General features: G+C 54.5%; 2 protein-coding genes across 4 annotated transcripts; one reads left to right on the top strand and one right to left on the bottom strand.

The window, feature by feature from the left end:
* The first annotated feature begins 6,065 nt into the window (after positions 1-6,065).
* On the top strand, positions 6,066-10,278 carry TMEM101 (transmembrane protein 101). 3 transcript variants are annotated; one of them, XM_054592950.1, is made up of 4 exons: positions 6,066-6,106; positions 6,534-6,714; positions 7,516-7,662; positions 8,438-10,278. In XM_054592950.1, the coding sequence occupies exons 2-4, from the start codon at positions 6,571-6,573 to the stop codon at positions 8,744-8,746; spliced, it is 600 nt and encodes a 199-aa protein (XP_054448925.1). In that variant the 5' UTR covers positions 6,066-6,106; positions 6,534-6,570; the 3' UTR covers positions 8,747-10,278. The 3 variants fall into 3 exon arrangements, with proteins under 3 accessions (XP_054448925.1, XP_054448923.1, XP_054448922.1); XM_054592948.1 differs by having other exon boundaries at positions 6,078-6,231; XM_054592947.1 differs by lacking the exons at positions 6,066-6,106; positions 6,534-6,714 and adding an exon at positions 6,936-7,397.
* A 149-nt stretch (positions 10,279-10,427) lies between these two features.
* NAGS (N-acetylglutamate synthase) lies at positions 10,428-14,837 on the bottom strand. The gene is made up of 7 exons (XM_054592946.1): positions 14,382-14,837; positions 13,571-13,845; positions 13,245-13,458; positions 12,815-12,995; positions 12,068-12,239; positions 11,789-11,971; positions 10,428-11,047 (listed from the first exon to the last, which is right to left on the bottom strand). The coding sequence occupies exons 1-7, from the start codon at positions 14,808-14,810 to the stop codon at positions 10,894-10,896; spliced, it is 1,608 nt and encodes a 535-aa protein (XP_054448921.1). The 5' UTR covers positions 14,811-14,837; the 3' UTR covers positions 10,428-10,893.
* Positions 14,838-19,347: the final 4,510 nt, after the last annotated feature.

Below are 19,347 nucleotides of genomic sequence, written 5' to 3' on the forward strand. Positions count from 1 at the left end.
AGGTTTGCAGGGAGGAGAGGGGGAGTGAGGACGTGCCCTGTGGCTCAGTGAACATGTGAGGGAAATACTTAAGATTGCCAAGTTCCCTCTAGGGTTGTGTGCTCATGCATTTGGGTGCAGCCGGCCAGGTGTGCGTTGTGTGACTTCGTGTCACCTGTGTTGAGTGAATGGGGTGCAGACACAGGAAGTGGGTAGTTGGTACAGCCAGGACGTTCATTGGGTCTGTATAGAGGAAGAAGGTGTTTCAGCTGAGGGTATTTGCAAGGGAGTAATTATAGCGACTGGCCTGTCACCCCTGCAGGTGGACGCTGTCCTCAAGTACCCATCAGCGTTTGTTCAGGGTAGCCTTTCTGAGAGTGCTTTGCCGTTACCACCCTGTTCCAGCTCTAGGAAAAGTATGCAGCCGTGCGACTGGAGCGTCAGGATGGGTACAGTGTGCCTCTGGTGCCGGGGATGGCCCAGAGATGGCCCGGGCGTGGTGTCGGAAGCTCGGCACGAACATCCCAGCACTTGGAAATGCCATGGGTCTCAAGCTCGTGTGGAATAGTCCAGCCTCCCAGTTTAAACCTCTCTAGCGTCAGCCACAGACTGCCCCTACGTAAGCACTTTGGCTGATGAGGAGCTTCCTGCCTTGAGAAACAGCATGTGATAGTTGTGCCCTTTTAGCCTCCAAGCAGCTGCTTATTTCTAGAACTAAGGCTAGACTGGATCACGTCTCCTGCACGCTAGTCCTTGCCCTTTAGGATGTTTCCTTCTCTTGTCAGCCCTTGGGTGAGGGGCACAAGAGTTGCTAAACTGGCAGGTGTGACTGGGAGCTGTCTTATATTCTGTTAAATAACTTTTTAGCCAACAATATCAGCCTATTAGGGCTTTTAAAAAATCTTGACACTGTAATATACTAGTTATCCTTCCCAATGTTACATCGGTTCCAATTTTTATAAACTGTCTTCCAAAGGGCTATCATGGGAGACTTTAATAACATCCAGATGTTTGTTCATGGCAGCCATCTAGTAACCCTGTTAAAAAAGGAAATCAAGCCCTGGCCGGTGGTTCTGTTGGAGCATTGTCTCACACCATAAGGTTGCAGGTTCGATTCCCGGTTAGGGCACATATCCAGGTTGCGAGTTTGATCCCCAGTCAAGGTGTGTATTGGAGGCAACTGGTTGATGTTTCTGTCTCATATCAATGTTTTTTTCCTCTCCCTTTTCCTTTTTAAAATCAATGACCATATGCTCAGGTAAGGGGTTAAAAAAGAATTTTTTTTTTTTTTTTTCAAGAAATCAGATGGTTTGGTTATCACTTATTTTTAGTGAAGTCATGTGGGCACCTAGTGGTGGCCATCATGTTTTAGGTAACTAGTCAGACAACGTGCTCAATGAGCCGTTTTTGAATTTTTTAAATTGTTACACTTATTTGTCTGACTGGAAAACTGGAACTTCTGCTGAGCTTGTTTCTGGCAACCTTCTGTTTGCAATGTTCAAAGATTATTGGCAGTGATTTCTTAAGTTTTTCCAGTATAATTTGCTTGAACAAAATCACTTGAATTAATTTGAAGGGCGCAGATTCACGTCCTAGGTTGGTTGGTGGTGGTTCAGCTATTTATTCTTAGAGGGGTGTTTGGCTGGCATTGGGAACAGTGGCCCAGTCTCCCGGGCACTGTAGCTTGCTTAGTGGCGAGGAGCATGGCTGGACTCAGACAGGCCTGAATTGTGTCAGATTTCACCTCTGCCACCAATTAGCAGTATAACTTGGCAACTTACTTGCATTTACCAAGCATCAGTTTCCTCATCTGTAAAGTGTCTCAGTTGAGGATTAAATGAAGCCTTTAATGAGACGCTTTGCCCTTAGTAATCTTTTCTTCCAAATGCCATTATTTTTTTTAAGAATTTGCTGGGTGGCGCTAATGAGCACACTAGGGAACAGAGAGAAAGTAATTCGGCCTCCTAGGACGAGGCAGAAGCACTGGGTACAGACACCTGGCCCCAGATCCTTCTGTTGCAGGAGATACTGGGCATTCTTTGAAAGCTAGAGTGGAGCATCTTGACCTTTGGTCTAGTGAGAATGAGAGAGCATTCCCTTCCTTTGTGTCTAGACAAGAGCTAGGTGAACTCTAGATGCAAGGAGACACCTGGCTCCTTCCTGACTTGAGGGTGGGCTCCAAAGGGCCTCATGCTGCCATCCTGAGGAGCAGAGTGGGGGGTTCCAGAAGGGACGGGGGGGGGGGCTGTTCTTAGAAAAACAGGGCAGGGTCCTGCTTTCTAGATATAAGACCACAAGGCCTTGGAGAGTTCCTCATCCTGTGTCTTACCCCACTCTCAGGGCTCTGGCTTCCCAGAGAGCTGATCTCTTTGCTTTTGGGGGTGGGACTCTGGCCAGAGGTCAGGAGGGCAGGTGACTACAGCTGACATTCTTTCCATTGCCATTCCTGGGCTGGGGCTGCGTTCCAACAGGAGGTGCCAGAAATACAGGTGAGTGCATTGAGCTTCTGAGGCCTGATGCCTTGATTGCAATGGCTAGATTATGCCAGGATGTAGCTGGGGCCCTATTCTGCAGGCAGGGGAAGGCAACAGTTCTGCCAGGGTCATGTGGGAAATACATGAGGTGGGGTGGAAGGTTGGAGTGAAAAAGGAACCTGGAGGGTTAAAAAGGCCTCTTCGTGATCGCTTTTCATTCTAGTAGCAATAAGAGTAGGAAAGGTGACTGGGGGTGGGGGGCACTGGAGTCTCCTCCAGCTGAGTATGGCTCCTGCCAGAAACCTAGACAGCAGATAAAATCATGGAGGGTGGAGGGGAGAGTCCTTGAGACCATATTGGGGGACCTGGAAACTGATAAGATCCCTGAATAATGTCTCTTTTTTTTTTTTTTTTTAAAGGATTTTTATCTATTCATTTTTAGAGAGAGGGGAAGGGAGGGAGAAAGAGAGGGAGAGAAACATCAGTGTGTGGTTGCCTCTTCTGCACCCCATACTGGGGACCTGGCCCTCTACCCAGGCATGTGCCCTGACCAGGAATCGAACTGGCGACCCTTTGGTTCACAGACCCAGCACTCAACCCACCGAGCCACACCAGCTGGGGCTGAAGTCTTTCTGTTCTCTCCTAGCTCCCATGCTTGCCCAGGGTTCTGGGTAGAGGGGTGAGGCACAAGGTCTCAGCATCCACAAGTGCCTGATGCCATGCTCACCCCAGCCCCTCATAGGGCAAGGATGGGGCAGATGTGGCCACTCCTTCCTCGCAGTGGCCGTGGCCACAACAGTGGCATCAGCCTTGCTTGGGAACCTGGTGGCAGCATGCCCAGTACTACATACCTACCTAGCCACGGGCAGTGTGGTGGATTGTGGGGGGCTCCATCTGCTCAGACTATCCCCCAGGCTTCCGGACAAGAGTCTGGCTCTTGGAGTTGAGCCACAATAACCTCAGCCGCCTGTCAGGTAGCTCCTTCCAGGCTGTGGGGTCTGCGGGTGCAGCTGCTTTCTCACAATGTCCTACAGGATCTGGCTGGTGGAGCGCTGGGTGGGGAGGGGGTGTGGGTTTCCTGTAGTGGCTGGACAAACAGATGGCCTGCCTGCCCACCCCCAGACTTCTCAGCCACCCTGGGCTCTCTGCTCTGCCTAGACCTCTCACAGCCTGCTTGCCACTCTGGACCCCTGCAGCACGTGGGGCCTGGAAAACCTGGAACAGCTTGACGTGAGCCACAACCAGCTGGCTGAGCTGGGCACAGCTGGGTTTGGGGGCCTCTTCTGCTTGCACTGGCTCTCACTGGCTGGGAACCAGCTGCAGCAAGTTGGCAGTGAGGACCTGGCCACCATGCCAAGCCTGGCAAGCTGGAATCCAAGGCCTTTGCACGGGCCTCTTCTCTCTCGTAGGCAACAGGCTGCGGTACCCTTAAGTTCAAGGTGATGGTGGGTATCCAGGCAGTGGGCATGGCGCTGTTGCTGGCAATAACCTGCAGGTATGCGACTGTGACCAGCAGACCTTTGGGAAGCTGGACCATCTGCCATATTTGCTTATGCTGAACCTGGGAGGCTGGTGGGGGCAGTGCTGAGCAGTGTGGAGGCCAGGCTTTGGCCAAGACAGCTACTGTGCTGGGTATCATGGGCATCATGCTTGTCTCTTGTGATTGGCTGTGATCATGGCCGAGTAGAAGTATAGTTGGGGTCCCCAGAGGAGCTGGGGAGCAGGGGCTGTTGGAGAGGGAAGTTGATGCAGCTGGAATGGGGAAAGCAGATGGAGCGGTCGGAGAGGAAAACGGATGTTCCTCATAAGTCTTAAGGGCTCAGTTGTCTGCCCATGCAGGTGTGGGAGGAATGGTGGTGGTGGGAGGGACAAATGGCTGCATTCATCTCTCAGGTGCTTGCAGAGTCTTAACTTGAGTGTTGGAAGGTTAATTTGTGTTATAGGATGGTGGGTGGGGTGTAGGAAGATAGTTTGGAGCAGCTTTGCTGTGGCAATCCAAGAATGCCCATAAATTTTACCCATTTTTAAATTCAGCCCTGGCTGGTGTGGCTCAGTGGATTGACCACTGGCCTATGAACCAAAGGGTCGCAGGTTCAATCCCCAGTCAGGGCACATGCCTGGGTTGTGGGCCAGGTCGCCAGTAGGGGGCATGCAAGAAGCAACCACACATTGATGTTTCCCTTTCTCCTCCCTCCCTCTCTGTCTAAAAGTAAATGAATATTTACTTTAAAAAATAAAAAATAAAATTAAAGGATGTAAAAAAATAAATTCAACAAATACTAAATACCTACAATGAATAAGACATAGTGGCAACACCTTTTGTTCATTTTATCCAGCACATAGTTCCTGACCACATCATATATGCTAGGCCCTGAGGATACAGTAGTAAACAGAAACCAGACACTGTCCTTGGCCTAGAGCTCACAATCTGGTGTTAATCTACATATTAATAGAAGAATGACAGATTTATAAATTTGCCAATGCAATTAGTGATTCGAAGGAAAGGTACCTGACAATTATGAAAACAATAGGGGAGCTGAGGTACATTTACACAATGGAATACTATGCAGCAGAAAGAACTCCTATCCTTTGTGGCAGCATGGATGGAACTGGAGAGTATTACGCAAAGTGAAAGACAAACACAGTATGATCTCACCTATAAGTGGTACCTAGTGAACAAAATAAATGAACGCACAAAATAGCACCAGAGGCATGGAAACAAGGAACTGACAGGGACCAGAGGGAAGGGGGGAGGGCGATAAGAGAGGAAAGGAAGGGCCTAGTTAGAGAACAAATATGCATGACCCATGGACATGGACAACAGGGTGGGGACTGACGGCGGGGGGAGGGGAGAGCAACGGGGAAAATTCAGATAACTGTACTAGAACCACAATAAAAATATATACATATAGGAGAGCTGAGCACAAATGAGGAGGCCAAAGGACAAGTGAGGGGGACCGATTGGAAACCTGCTGCAGTTAAACCCACAAAAGATGGCAGTTGGGGCTAGAGTGGGAGTATGGCAGCTGAAGAAAATGGACTGAGTAGAGATGTCCCACATGTCCACACCAGAGCTCTTAGGGGATGTAGAAAAGGCAGACCAAGACCGAGCTTTTCAACAGGTGACCCTTAGGAAAACCCCTTACTATGAAATTAAAGAGAAGCAGAGGATTTCCTCTCGCTTGAGTGTGTACGAACCTACTATGCGCTAGAACCAACGATGTCACATTTAAACCTCAAAACAACCCTGAGGTAAATGTCACTTCCATTTCACAGATGAATCTTGGAAAAAGTGTAGGCAATATGCTCAAAGTAACAGGGTTGGAGCCCGGGTCTAGCTGCGTTCAAACACTAACTTGCTTCATCTTATGGCTCAGGGCTTCTCATGTCCTGAACCCACTGTTCCTTCCTCTAGTTTTCAATTTTGCAGCTACATGGATGGGTCCTTAAGACTCCATGGGCAGAGGGAAAGGCTGAACTTCGCTGGTAGAACACCTCCTTGGGGCCAGAACTAGAGAACGAGCCTTGTTTCCCGACGGAAGGGAAAAAAGCCAACTCCCCGAGACCGGAAGTTGCGTGTCGCAACCCCGCTCCGGCCTCCCTGCCCGGGTTGAGGCCGCAGCGGACTGCCCTTCCCCAAAATGGCGTCAAAGGTGGGTTCGCGGCGGTGGTTACTGCAGCTGCTTATGCAGCTGGGCTCGGTGTTACTCACACGCTGCCCCTTCTGGGGCTGTTTCAGCCAGCTCATGCTATACGCCGAGAGGGCCGAGGCGCGCCGGTAAGCGGGCCCCTGAGGTGGGAGGCGGTACGGCGCGTCCCAGGAACGGGGGTGCGGTGAGGTGGGGGAAGGCGTGGGGGCCAAGAAGTTGGGACCCTCGGGCTGGGAGGAATTGGGATCTCAGAGTTGTTAGGGTGTCTGGCCCGGAGCAAGGCGGGCATCGAGCATAGTGCCGGGGTACCTGGCCATGAGAAGGGGTTCCGGTTTGGGGGAGCAGTGGAGCTGGCGGGAATTCAGGGGGTCTCAAGGCTTTTCTTTCCACTTCATTCTGCCCTCGTTGCGTACCCCCTTCCGGTTTGCAGGAAGCCCGACATCCCAGTGCCTTACCTGTACTTCGACATGGGGGCGGCCGTGCTGTGCGCTAGCTTCATGTCCTTCGGAGTGAAGCGGCGCTGGTTCGCCCTGGGGGCCGCACTCCAGCTAGCCATTAGCACCTACGCTGCCTACATCGGGGGCTACGTACACTATGGGGACTGGCTGAAGGTGAGCGCCTCGGCCCTCGGCAGGACCTGTCTAGGGTGATGGGGAGCCCAAGGCGTGTGGAGATTATTACAGACTGCAAGAATGGAAGGACCTTAGAGACCACACAAGTCTTCCTTTCCGACTGTGGAAACTGAGGTCCACAGATGGGAAACAGAATTACCCAAACTCAGGCCACAGCATTACAGGTGGGACCAGCACCCGGATCACCTGGTTTTCAGAACCCTTTAAACCATTAGTTTACTAATGTCAGACTCATAGGGCAAAATGAACCTTGGAGAGTACCTGGTCCAGCGATCTGATTTTATGAAATTTAAGTAATCCTAGTGCAGCATTTAAGCTTGTATATGAGAGAACCTGTGCCAGGCACTGTGGACTTGGAGATGGGCCTGGACAAAAGGCACTACCCTCAAGGAATGGGCTGTCTGTCCAGTAGGGGTGGCAGATGTGTGAGCAGCTGCAGGACAGTGAGATCAATGGGTTTTTTAGGGAACAGACTATATTATATAGCAGAAAGAACATCGGATTCTAGTCTGCAGGTCTGGGGGTGGGAAGGAGACAGTGCTTGGCATCTGGGTTCTGCCACTTTCTGTAGGATCTTGGACAATTTTATTAACCCCTCTGGGCCACTTCTGATAAAAAGAATTATCTGTTTCTGCTGTACCTGCCCACCACACCTGGAAAAGGTAAGACGGTTCATCAGATGGAAGGGGATGTGTAGAGAGGACAGTTCTGTGTTCTGGGCAGTCAGGAGATAAATGGCAGTTGCAGTTCCTGACTGGGGTCCCCCTTGTCTTGGCCCAGGTCCGTATGTACTCGCGCACAGTTGCCATCATCGGCGGCTTTCTTGTGCTGGCCAGCGGCGCTGGGGAGCTCTATCGTCGGAAACCCCGCAGCCGTTCCCTCCAGTCCACTGGCCAGGTCTTCCTGGGCATCTACCTCATCTGCGTGGTAGGTTGGGGGACTGTTGACTAGAGGTGCTTGACTGGGAATAAAATGTGAGCGCACGCTTGGCAGAACCCAGGGAGGTGGGCAGAAGGAGGCCTTGCATTGGTCCTGAGCCCTGACTTTGGGAGTTGCCCCTGCCAGCACTGGGCCTCACAGGCCCTGCAAGTGCCTGAGACCTGGACAGTATTCTTTCCATATTATTTCTGCCAGGGGGAGAAAAGTTTGGATTGGCCATTCAGTCCCAAGCCTGAGAGCCAGGAGAGCAAGATGGATTGTTTTTCTCAAGGCTCCAGCTCCCAGAGGACTGGGAGAGGAGACAAAGGAGAGGTTTGGTGGGGTTCAGGCCCCAGCTGAGACTCCATCAATTAGAGCTGATGGCGGCTGCCTAGGGTAGCCAATTATGGTCCTCCCTGGTGCTCTTAGGGGAGGCCAGCGTGGATGGAGACGTGAACAGGCCCCAGGCTGCTTGGCCTCATCTTAGGTACTGGGCACCATATTGCATGCATAGCTCTGGATTGGGAGGCGAGAGCCTCAGTCTGACTGTGGAGACACACCTCCTATGTTCTGAGCTCCGAGGGTCAGGAGAGACATAGGCCCTATTTTCACAAAGCTCCCCAGTCTGAGGGGGATATGCAGGCCTTACTTTCAGAGAACCCCGAGTCTGAGAGGAGAGTCAGAAGCCCACCTTGCAGTGGCTGACTTACAGGTGCCATCTCAGGTGGGCTTCCGACAGGCTGAGAACAGAGTAGGACAGTCTTACAAGATGGTGTGTTCCTAGGCCTACTCGCTGCAGTACAGCAAGGAGGACCGGCTGGCGTATCTGAACCACCTCCCAGGAGGGGAGCTCATGATCCAGCTGTTCTTCGTGCTGTATGGCATCCTGGCCCTGGCCTTCCTGTCTGGCTACTACGTGACCTTGGCGGCCCAGATCCTGGCTATACTGCTGCCCCCAGTCATGCTGCTCATCGATGGCAATGTTGCCTACTGGCACAACACGCGGCGCGTTGAGTTCTGGAACCAGATGAAGCTCCTTGGAGAGAATGTGGGCATCTTTGGAGCAGCTGTCATCCTGGCCACTGATGGCTGAGTTGCACAGGGAGAGGCTGACATAGGTGCAGGGAGCCACTGAAGGCCACCCTACCTTCCTTCTTGCTGGCCCAGTTATGTTTATTTATGCTTTTTGGTTGGTTGGTTTGATCCTTTCCTCTGTGTATGTGTGTGTGTGTTGGTAATAGGCAGATCTGTTCCCCAGTTCCTGGGCTCAACCCAGGGTGGGGGAGCCCTGACGATGATGCCTACAGGTTTCTTTTTTTCTTTTCCTGTTTGTTAGGAGGAGAGCTGAGGCCAGCTGCTCCCCTGGGTCTCATGTCTCAGAGAAGAGAGTAAGGCAGGGCTAGGGTGGGGGTACGGAGAGTGGGAGGCAGAGGAAGGAAGACGAACAGTCAGAAGTGAGCAAGAGTAAAAAATGCCTTTTGAACCTGGCAGATGAAACCAGGCTTTGCAGTGCTCTTTGGAGACCAAGAGTGAGCATGCGTGTTGACACGTGGATCAGGCCCAGGAGGAGCAGAGACTGGGCCTCACAGAAGTCACATGGGTTCTCAGGATGGGCCAGGGGCAGAAATGGTACTAGCTGTCACCCACCTTGAGAACAGGGCAGGCCCCAGACGACTCAGGTGCGAGGGGTGGGGCAGGCGGCGGTCAGCGTCCCGCCTTCTGCCTTCTGTTCCCAGTTCCGTGGTCGGCCTGGTGGGAGTGAGTGCCCTCCCAAATACCAGACCACACAGTCTTCCAAAAATAAACACTTTATACAGACATTTGGCTTTGCTTCTCTGTTCTCACAGGGCACTTTGCCATTGGCTGGGATTGATCTTGGTTTTCTAGAAGGGCCATATCCGGTTAAACCCCACCTTGGTCCTCCTGTGATCTTTCCCCTATTCTGAGGGTTCCCACAGTCCCCTGGCTCTTTCCAAGGATCTCCTATTCCTCCCTGTAGTATATTCTTTTGACCTGTCACTTCAATCCCCCTTGTAGCTTATTTTCCCTCCCCATTTGATTTCAGTTTAATGAAATCCTTGGTGAGGGCAAGTAGAGGGAGAGAACTAATATTGAGTGTCCAAGGATTTTACATTTTACAGATGAGAAAATGGAGACCCAGAGAAGGTAAGCAGCTTGCCTCAAACCACAGGGCAAACCCAGCCAGAGAGCTGGGTTCCAGGTCAGGTCTGTCCGTGCCCATGCCTGGATGTGTACTGACCACCACCCCTCTCCTGAGGGAGCACAGGGGCTGCTCTCGGGGTTGGGTTCCCTCACCAGCCCCTGCTGTGCCCTGGTGGCCTCTTAATTGAACTCTCCCTGCCTGTCTGGCACTTCCTGGCAGAAAGTAGCCCCAGCAACCAGTATGGTGCCTGGCACATCATGGGGGTCAAAAATAGTCAATGAAACCAGCTTTGGGCTGCTGCCTTTCGGCTTCCACAAAGATGGAGACCCAACCTCTAGGGGCCCAAGGGGAAAAGACCCAAGTCTGGGCTTGGTTCTGAGCCCTGCCTGAGAGGGAGCTGGGGCTGCTGCTATTGGCCTGGTCTGTGGAATGGAGGGTTTCCCAGCTTAGGAGTAGGGGACGCCCTCTGGGGGCTGCGTGGAGCGAAGTGGTTGCAGCGTTCATCCGTCAGCTGCTCTGTGCTCTCTAGGAGGGCCCCGTTCTCCAGCCCTCAAGATCTCACTCCCAGAGGGCCACTGCTCATTTCCTTCCAAGCGTGAGCTAACTCTCAGTCAAGAATTTGCATTTTAATCAAAGCCTCCTGCAAAGTTGCAAGACCCAAAGGAATTAAAATGAGTGGTGGAATATCAGGCAGATTGGGGTGATATTTGGGTCAAGCGAGCCTCAAAACACAGCACAGAGGCCACAGAAACTGACCTGTTCTTAAAGTTAGTCCTGAGTAGAATACTTGAAGGCAAGTCCTCCCCTGCCCCTCCCCACCAAGTCCCTCGACTGAAAGTTGAAGGCCATTTTGTTGTGGCTTTGGAGCAAGTAGGGGTCTTGGGTGGACTCTTCTCCTTCCTGTGCTTGCCCCACTTTGCCCTCCGCCTCCGGGCAGAGTAGGGGCTGCTTCTTCCTCTGCAGGACACTCGGCCAACAAACCAGGTCCAGCCTGTGGCTGCCTGGAGTTACCTCCAGCAGACATGGCTTTCAGTCCACCCTGGCTGTCCCAGGGCCTGCAGGGCTGGTGGTGAGGGTCAGCTGCCTGGGTCAGAAGCCGGCTTGCAAAAGGAGTCTGGCAGCCCCTTTGCATGGTTGACCAGCTCATAGGAGTCTCGGATATCAGCCAGGCCAAACCAGAAGAAGATCCACTGCTTGTTGGAAAAGCTGCCATCACAGTGCTTGAAGTACCTGGTGGTGGTGGGAGCTTTCAGTGCAAGGCCAGTGCTCATTTCTCACTGGTTTGCTTATTGTGGTCCTCCTGCTTGCTAGACACTCTGCTAGGACCTGCTGTCTGTTACTGGATTTTATCCTCATGGCAGCAGCTAAGAGCTCGGGGGTGGGACGCTTTGACAAAGCAGCAGCTAAGAAGGCTCAGAGAAGTTCGGTAGCTTGCCAGAGCCACATGGCTGTGGTAAGAAGGAGGACACCCCTGGCGCTCTATACACTGCCTTGGCTTTGCAGCCGGGGAAGGGGTCCTTGTTCAACTCTCGGTGCCCACATAGCAGGATAACGGGGAGTGAGAGGATAGTTGCTGAAGGAAAGAGAGGAGAGGGGCTTCTGCTGGAGACGAGTGAGTCTGAGGTCAGAGTGGGCAGCTGGGCCTGGTGTGGAGCCTAAAGGATCAGGATTCTTGGGACCCTGAGAGAGGTGGCAGTGTTGCTTCAAGGAATCCACTGTTGCAGGGTGGGGGTCGGGGCGGGGGGTGTTCTATGTGGCCTGCCTCTCAGGAACTCTCAGGCTCTGTGTGTGGTCCTGGGAAATGCGGGGCCACAGCAGGAAGGGCCTTTCTGTGGGGAAGGGCAGCTAGTAAAAAGAAGGGGGCGCCCAGCCTTTCTGGCTGGTGGACCCCGGGGTGTGGCTGGCAAAGGCTGGAGAGAGGAGGGGGCGGTGCCCAGCCCAGAGCTGGCGGGGGGCGGGGGTAGGACTTACCAGGGATTGATGGGGTTAGTTACTCGGGAGCGCCAGAAAAGCGTCTTCAGGTCCTGACGCAGACATTCCCACAGCATCTGGCCAGAGCCTTGACCCTGGCGGCTGGAGCTCACCACAAACTTGTCCAGATACGGGGTGCCCCCCAGTACAGGCTCTGTGGTCAGAATGGCGGCAGCGTTGTACCTGGGGCAGCAGGGGAGAGTCAGGCTGGGACTTCTCCTTGGTCCAAGGGCCCCGCTCTGACCTTTGGTCCCTGCTCTCTGGGGCCCGCAGGCTCACCCTTCAGAGAAGTAGATAGAGTGTAGCCGCAGGCGCAACGAGGCCAAGTAGTCATCTCGGAGCTTCTTGCCGAAGCTGGTGTTGACCAGGTGCACCAGGCGGTCCTGGTCCAGGTTGTCCAGGCTGCACACCCGCAGCATCCGCTCAGCGTTCTTGAACAGGGTCCCGGACCCTGGGCGTGGGATGGAAGAGGAGGGGTTAGTTCGAGAGCGAGGTCCCATCCTCTCTCTCCTTTGCTTGGGTGGCCTGGTGGGGGTTCAAGACAGAATAGGACAAGGGGCTGGTGGAACAGTCACCCTCATTGGGAGAGCTCCCCAGCGAAATGCTCTCTGTGGTCTGCGTAGATTTTGAATGCGATTTTCACTCAGGGAGATGCATGTCCCAGGTAGTTTGTCCCTGAAGTTCAGTCCACTGCCTGTAGTCCCACCTACTTCCCCTAGTCCCACCCCCCAACTCCACATCTAGTCTGGTCCATTCCACTTGGTTCCGGCCCCCCAAGCTCCGCCCTCTGGGTCCCCCAAGTCACGCCCATCTGTCTAGTTCCATCCAAGTTGCAAACCAGACTCATGCACCTTGCTCACCTCCGCCAGGTTCTGCAAGAGCTGGAAGCTTTTGAGGCGGAGTCCCCTCTGGTCCCCTTACTGGCGTGGAGGCCGCCACCGCCGCTGCTGCTTCCCCCTTCCCAGTTGGCTGGTGCTCACTCCGCAACCCAGGACCCCCCCACCCTGCCCCCCGCACTGTCCTTACCTTTGTTGCTGAAGAGCTCCGTGAGCAGCATGCTGGCGGCGGTGATGGCAGCCGAGGAGTGGTGGGGCAGTCGGCTGAGCACGTCCACGATGAGCCTAATCTGCTGCCGCTCCTTGGTGCTCACCCACTCGGCACTGGTCACCAGGTCCAGATCAGCGGGCAGGTTCACGTTACTTATGACCTGCATCCGGGGCTAGGGAGTGAGCCTCCAGCCCGCAGCCGGCCATGGACCACGCTACCTGAGGGACCCCTCCTTGCCCGACCCTTATAACCCTCACCTCCTCCCAGAGTCCTTGGCCAGGGAGGTCTCAGATCTGGGCACTGCAGGCCGAACCCCTCTCTGACACTCCCTTTTGGACCCACTTGGCTCGAGAGGGCCTCAGCTAGGCCAGGAGTTGCAGGGCGTGAGGCCTGAAAGGAGGGGACACACCTTGTGACTGCTGTCGCGCAGGCCGCCCGTGTTATTGAGGACGATGATCTTGGTGGGCTGCAGCTCCTTGGCCAGGGCTGCCGTCACCTCCAGTGAGTCGAGGAGCACTGAGCGGCGCGCGGTCGTTTCCCCAATGGGGCAAAGGATGGGGATGCTGCCCGACTCCAGGCACCACTGTAGCAGGTCCGTCTCCACCCAGACGATGTCCCCGTAGCTGTGGGCCACACGCAGTGTTCAAGGGGGCCGCCTCCAGGCACGCCAGCCAGGGCAGGATGGGCGGGGTCGTGCCATCTGAGTACTCCGCAGCGGGCAGGGCGGGCACTAACCTGGTGTGGGGCGCTGGCTCAGAGGCACCTAGCACCGACCCGCCACCAAAAAAAGGCACAGCTGTGGCGGCATTGTGCCGCAGCTCATCCACCAGCACCTTGCAATTCTGGGCAAGCTGTGCCTTGGCCTCCCAGAAGGAAATACAGCCCGAGGGCGCTGTGGGAGAGGGCAGCCCCAGGACCACCAAGGGCTTCATGTCCATGCGCTGCAGGAAGGCCAGTGCGAAGGCCAGGCTGGAGACGCCCTGCCGGCACTTGAGCACCTCCTCCTCCACCTGCGGAGGACGGGGGCGTTCAGATGGTGGCCCGGGTCCGGCCTCCTGCAGCACCCTCAAGGTCCTCTAGGTGCCCCCATGCTGCCTAGCAGCTGTCGGGCCCCATTTTTGGCTACTGGCGCCCACCTGCGTCGCCCTTTGCCCCGTTGGGTCTTGCCATCCCCTTATCTCACACTGGTGTTCCTCCCCTCCGCTCCTCCCTGCGACCTTGGACTCTAGGACACCTTGGGGGGAGGGGTGACGCAAGTGGCTCCTGTCCAGGTCCTCACTTGCCATCCTTACTGTGCCCATGGTGGAGGCCTCCAGCGCATCACGCTTGGTTAATATGCCAGGCTCTGCACTCAGGCCAGGTGCTAGACTTTCGGAAGAGCTCAAAGCCTCGCCCAGCCCTGGGCACTCGTCGGTGTCTGGGATCCTCAGGCCCCTTACTGGTTCCGCTGTGCAGCATCTGCTGTCGGCCCAGCCTGCCTGGCGACAAGTCGCCACACAACCCCCATACCCTCGCTGTGACACAGCAGACGCTGGGCTCCTCTCACCTCGATAACAGCAAAGGGCTTGTCCGCAGAGTGGTGGGAGGTCTGGAACTGCGTGAGCCAGTGGCGCGCCTCCCCAGGGCTGGCCCCGCACTGGTTCAGGAAGGCTTGGATGTCCCTCTGCACCAACGAGCGGCCGCCTGGGGGCCCGGGAGGTTCGGGAGGCACCGGGGCCGCGGGGGGTGTCATCCATGATGGCTTGTCGTCTGCAGGTGAGTGGGCATCGTCCTCGGCACCCACGGCCTCCTCCAGCGCTGGCTGGGCAGGTGCCCAGGCGGTGCTGAGCCGGCGCCCCGGGCTGGCGCCCCTCGCCGCCCGCCACCGCCCGCTGCAGCTCAGCCTTCTCCGGGCGCCCCCGGTGCCTCCAGGACTGCATAGCCTCCCGGCCGCAGTAGAGGCCCGAAGGGCCCAGGCCAACTGCATCATCGCCATGACAACCAAACCAGCTCTCCCCCCCACGAGGGACTGTCTGTCCAGAGTTCTGGGCTCTGGGGGACTCTTAACCTGCCGGGGGGCGGGGCTGGCTGGTGGCAGGGGGCTCGGCGTTGGCCCTGGGTGTGTTTGAAGAGGTTCAGACCACGGTTCAGGAGGCGGGGCCCACCACATCCCCCGCCCCGTGGGGGAGGATGGAACCCATTAGCGAGGGTCACATGGCCGAGATAAAGGATGGCGGCTTCTTTAATCTGCTGCCAAGGCTGGTTGCAGGAAGGGATCCGTGGACCCAGGGGTGACTTTGGATAATTAAAGGGGAGTCTGACTACAGCAAGAGGAGAGAGCAGGTGGCATTTACCTCCCCCTCTCGGCCCCACCCCGTCCCGGACTGAGGGCCTGAGGGAAGGCACTGGATAGGAGAGGTGGGGGAAGAGGGAAAGGAGGGTGGGAGGGTGCAGCCCTGCTGGGGGGTGGGGCGCCTTTGTCCTGTTGTCCTGGCTCAACCAAGACTGGGACCATGAAGTTACTGGGGTTGCCACACTCCAGCCATTGAGTACCACCTCGAAGAATTTTGTCATATCCTTAAATTACCCCTTATTAGCATTAAAGGTTTTTTTTAAACTTTTCCTTTACCTATAGCAGAACTGCACCCAGAAGGACAGGATCATGCACCCTAAACTGAGCAAAGCCTTAAGAATAAAGCACAAAGCAATGTTATTAAATTCTGGCTGGACAGTGTTACCTGTTCTCTTGATGACACGGGATGAGTGGTGTTGTTATCCCCATTTTTACAGATGAGGAGCCCGAGGCACAGAAGTATGTCAGGGCCCGGGTCACTCTGCTCATAAGCAGCGGGGTCGGTCTTCGAAGCCAGGCAGGTATGCTGCAGACCCACGCTCTGATGCAAGAATTAAAACGAGTTTGCAAACTTTCACAGGGTGTGACTCATTGTTACTTGTTGTTGTATCCTGGTGTTGCCTCAAAGTACCTAGTGTACCATCAGTTGTACGTACCCTACACTGGGCACATGCTGATCGATGGAGTTCCACTGTCTTGTACAGGAAGACACAAGAACTGTAGAGGGGTGGTGTCACGGCCAGACCCTGGGCACCCTATGTCCCCACCCCCTGTTCGTTTGTTCCTGACTCACAGATCTGAGCCTCCCCCCTGCCCCTGCTGACCCCGTGCTAGGAGACAGGACTCCAGGGGCTCTGCCTAAATGGGGATCAATGGCCTGGGCTTTTTCTCTCCCGCGTGTCCCAGAGGATGCTGGGTGAGCACACCGACCCCTTCTGGGGATCCCCCACCAGCACGCACACATACACACAGGCACACACAGGAGACTTTTGACAGGGTGGCGGGGGCTGACCTTTGTGACCTCCTCCATTAACTTTTTTCTTTTCCTACCTAGAAAGCCTGGGTCCCAACGGAGTGAAGCAGTGGAGTAGAGGGTCTGTACCTCCTACCCTGTGGGGCCACCACCAGGACCTTCTTTTATTTCCCCACTTTAGTGCTGCTCTTTCCACCCCCAACACACACACACACCCCACCCCTACCCCCCCAGAATCCACCAGAGGCGGTGGTTCTAGGCCCTGGGGCACAGTCCTTTTCCTCTCGTTTTCAGAGCCCCTAACCTCCGATGTGCCCACCCACACCATCTGTGGGAGGCCCTCCCCAGAGCACCCATCTTCCCTGCCCGCTGCACTCGGGACCACCTCCCCCTTGTGCTTCTCGAGGTCTCCGCCCCTGCGCTGGCCTTTCTCTACTCCTTCCCAGCCAAATGTGCACGCCTTCCAAGTCCTTCCCTCCAGCTGCGGCTGAGCCCTGCTCAGGGGCCCCTGTGAGGGCAAGGATGGTCTCTCCCTTCAAACTGGGGCTCTTTGAGGCCCGGGCTGATGTGTCTCTCCTCAAATTGGGGGCTTCCTCAGGGCCCACTCGTTTCAGCATCAGCCCCTTTCCCCTGCACATGGGGCAGGCACTGGCTGGGGAGCTGCTTCCCAGTCTGGGCTCTGGCCCAGAGGGCCGTGGCCCTAGGCAGCCAATGGGGCACAGGGATAGCCCATGTAGATGATTAACTCCAGGCCCAGCAAGTGACCCTCGGTCACTGTGTCACCACCGCCTCTCTGCGGAGAAGTCCAGCACCTGGCTGGTGAACGGCCCTGCTTTCTGGAGGAGATGGGTGTAGGAGGTCAGCTGCCCTCCCTGACTACGCCCCTCAGAACTGAGGGCCCGCAGGATCATTGTTGGTCTGTGGTTCTATTCCAATGTCCTGTTTTCCTCTCTGAAGCTGGCTGTTTAGTTTTGTTTTTTAGGACAAAGCCTATTGTCAGTTTGCTCAAAGTCAGGTTGCTGGCTGCTCACCAGGCCACCAGGCCACCAGCCCAGAGTGTTGGGGATGCTGGGAGCAGACACAGCCTTCCGACCCCTGTGGGCACCTGCCCTCAGTGGGGACCTCAGCCCTGCCACGGGAGCTGATCACGTGGGCCAAGCTTCCTCTTCTATCAGAGCCCTCCTCAGCTGCCACTCAGTATAGGCTGGCGTGGAAGTGACAGGAATCTGCACAGGTGAGGCGCCGGGGTTGGAAACTGAGAGCCCCAGTCACAGTGCCTGAGAGGAGACACATCCACAGATACACAGAGCACACGAACGTAGGGACCCACACCGCCTGCTGAGACGCACCCCAATACACAGGTGTGCATGCACAGAGGTGTACAGAGGCACATAGAGTGCACACAGATGTGACCATCTGTCATCACAGAGACACCCATGCGCACGGAGAGATGCGTGTATTGACACACAGCTGCATAGAAGCAGTTTCTCTCAGACTCGTTTGCGTATAGAATTGTGTACGTTCACAGAGGCTCTCTCAGCCACTGTGTCACACATAGGAACACATGCACACGCATGAAAGAGAGAACACACAAATGTACCCCTATATACCCAGCTGTGGTCATCGACGACTGCAGGGACACTTAGATCTGGAGACATGAAGGTACACTTGTGTAAATGCACACGTGCACCATTAGCAGATACGCCCCCTGAGACCATACCCACCTATCCTCGCACAGAGGCACTCGGCTACACTCAATCACGCGCCAGACACCACTCTGGTGTATGAGCAGCGTTCAGTGAGTATTTATAGAACGAATGAATGAACAAGGAGAGGGCAGAGGCAGAAGTGGAGGCTGTGCAAAGTGAATTATGGCTCTGGTTCGCAGAGTCTGTGGACACGTGCTGGTGGGCTGGGCCCAGCACTGCCAGGCAGCCCTCTCCGCCCGTGAGGAGGCAGAGGCCAGTGGGTGCTCTCTCAAGTTGCACCTGGTGGCTGTGACAAGGGAGTGTAAGAAAGGCCTTTTCAGTCAGGCACTTCTTTTTTTAATCCTCAGCCAAGGACATTTTCATTTGCTTTTTTTTTTTTTTTTTAAGAGAGAGAAGAGAGAGGAAGGGAGAGAGAGAAACAGTGGAGCGAGAGAAGCATCGATTGGTTGCCTTTGTATGCACCCAGTCTGGGGATCATAAGCATCCAGACCAGGAGTCGTACACACCCACCCCTGGACTGGGGATGAACCTGAACCTAGATTTGTGCCCTGACTGGGAATCGAACCTGCAACCCTTCAGTTATGGGATGGAACTCCAACCACGGAGCCATGCTGGCGAGGGCCAACCACATTTTTTTTTGAGCGCAGGCTGCATACCAGGTGCTGGACTAGGTGCTCTGAGGATGCAGTCCCACTTTTCCTGGCTGGAGGACAGGACGCCTTTTCTCCGCCACTTCCTAGGCTGCAAAGGTTTGGGCAAGGTGTTTAGCTTCTCCAAGCATTTAACTTTTCAGTTTTCTTACCTGTAAAATAGGCGAAAGAGAATAAAAGTTAACCTCATCGCACTGTGGTGAAAACGAGAAGTTCTCCGTGGGCACGCAGTCACCAAGTCGAGACTGTGGAGAACTTTATAAGACACACAACTTGGTCTCTTCAACAAATAAACTGCAAGAAAAAGAGTAGGAGTAGATAGGATGAAGGTATAGAGTAAAAGATGTGTTTTTACAGTCTCTTTTAATCCTATTTTGATTCTGATTCAACAAAACCATAAAACATTAGGGGCATTTGAGCACAGAGGGTATTTGATACATTATTTTAGGTGTGATAATGATTGTGTGTTACATTTTAAAAAATACTCCGTATCTTTTAGTCCACCGACTGAAAATTTACAGATGACATGGTATGATGAATTTGCTTCAAAATAACCCTGGAGGGGAGAAAGCGGCTTGGGACGGAGGCAGCCAGACTGACCATGACTTAGGAGCTGGTATTTGTCGAAGGTGGACCATGGATTCTGGGGAGTCATTATACTACTTCACTTTTATGTATGCTTGGACATCTTCCAAATGAAAACAATCCAAAGAATTTCCTATGTGCAAGTCTCCAGTCTAACATAATGTAAATACCCAATAAAAGTTAGTTTGCTTCTTCCAGGCATAGTTTTCCTGCAAGGCATAAATCTGTGGGGTGTTACTAGATGCTGCACAAATGCAGAGCTC

This window comes from Pteronotus mesoamericanus, unplaced genomic scaffold (genome assembly GCF_021234165.1).
Source record: "Pteronotus mesoamericanus isolate MK-2021 breed Mesoamerican mustached bat unplaced genomic scaffold, CSHL_Meso_final scaffold_408, whole genome shotgun sequence".
In the NCBI taxonomy this organism is placed as follows: domain Eukaryota; kingdom Metazoa; phylum Chordata; class Mammalia; order Chiroptera; family Mormoopidae; genus Pteronotus; species Pteronotus mesoamericanus.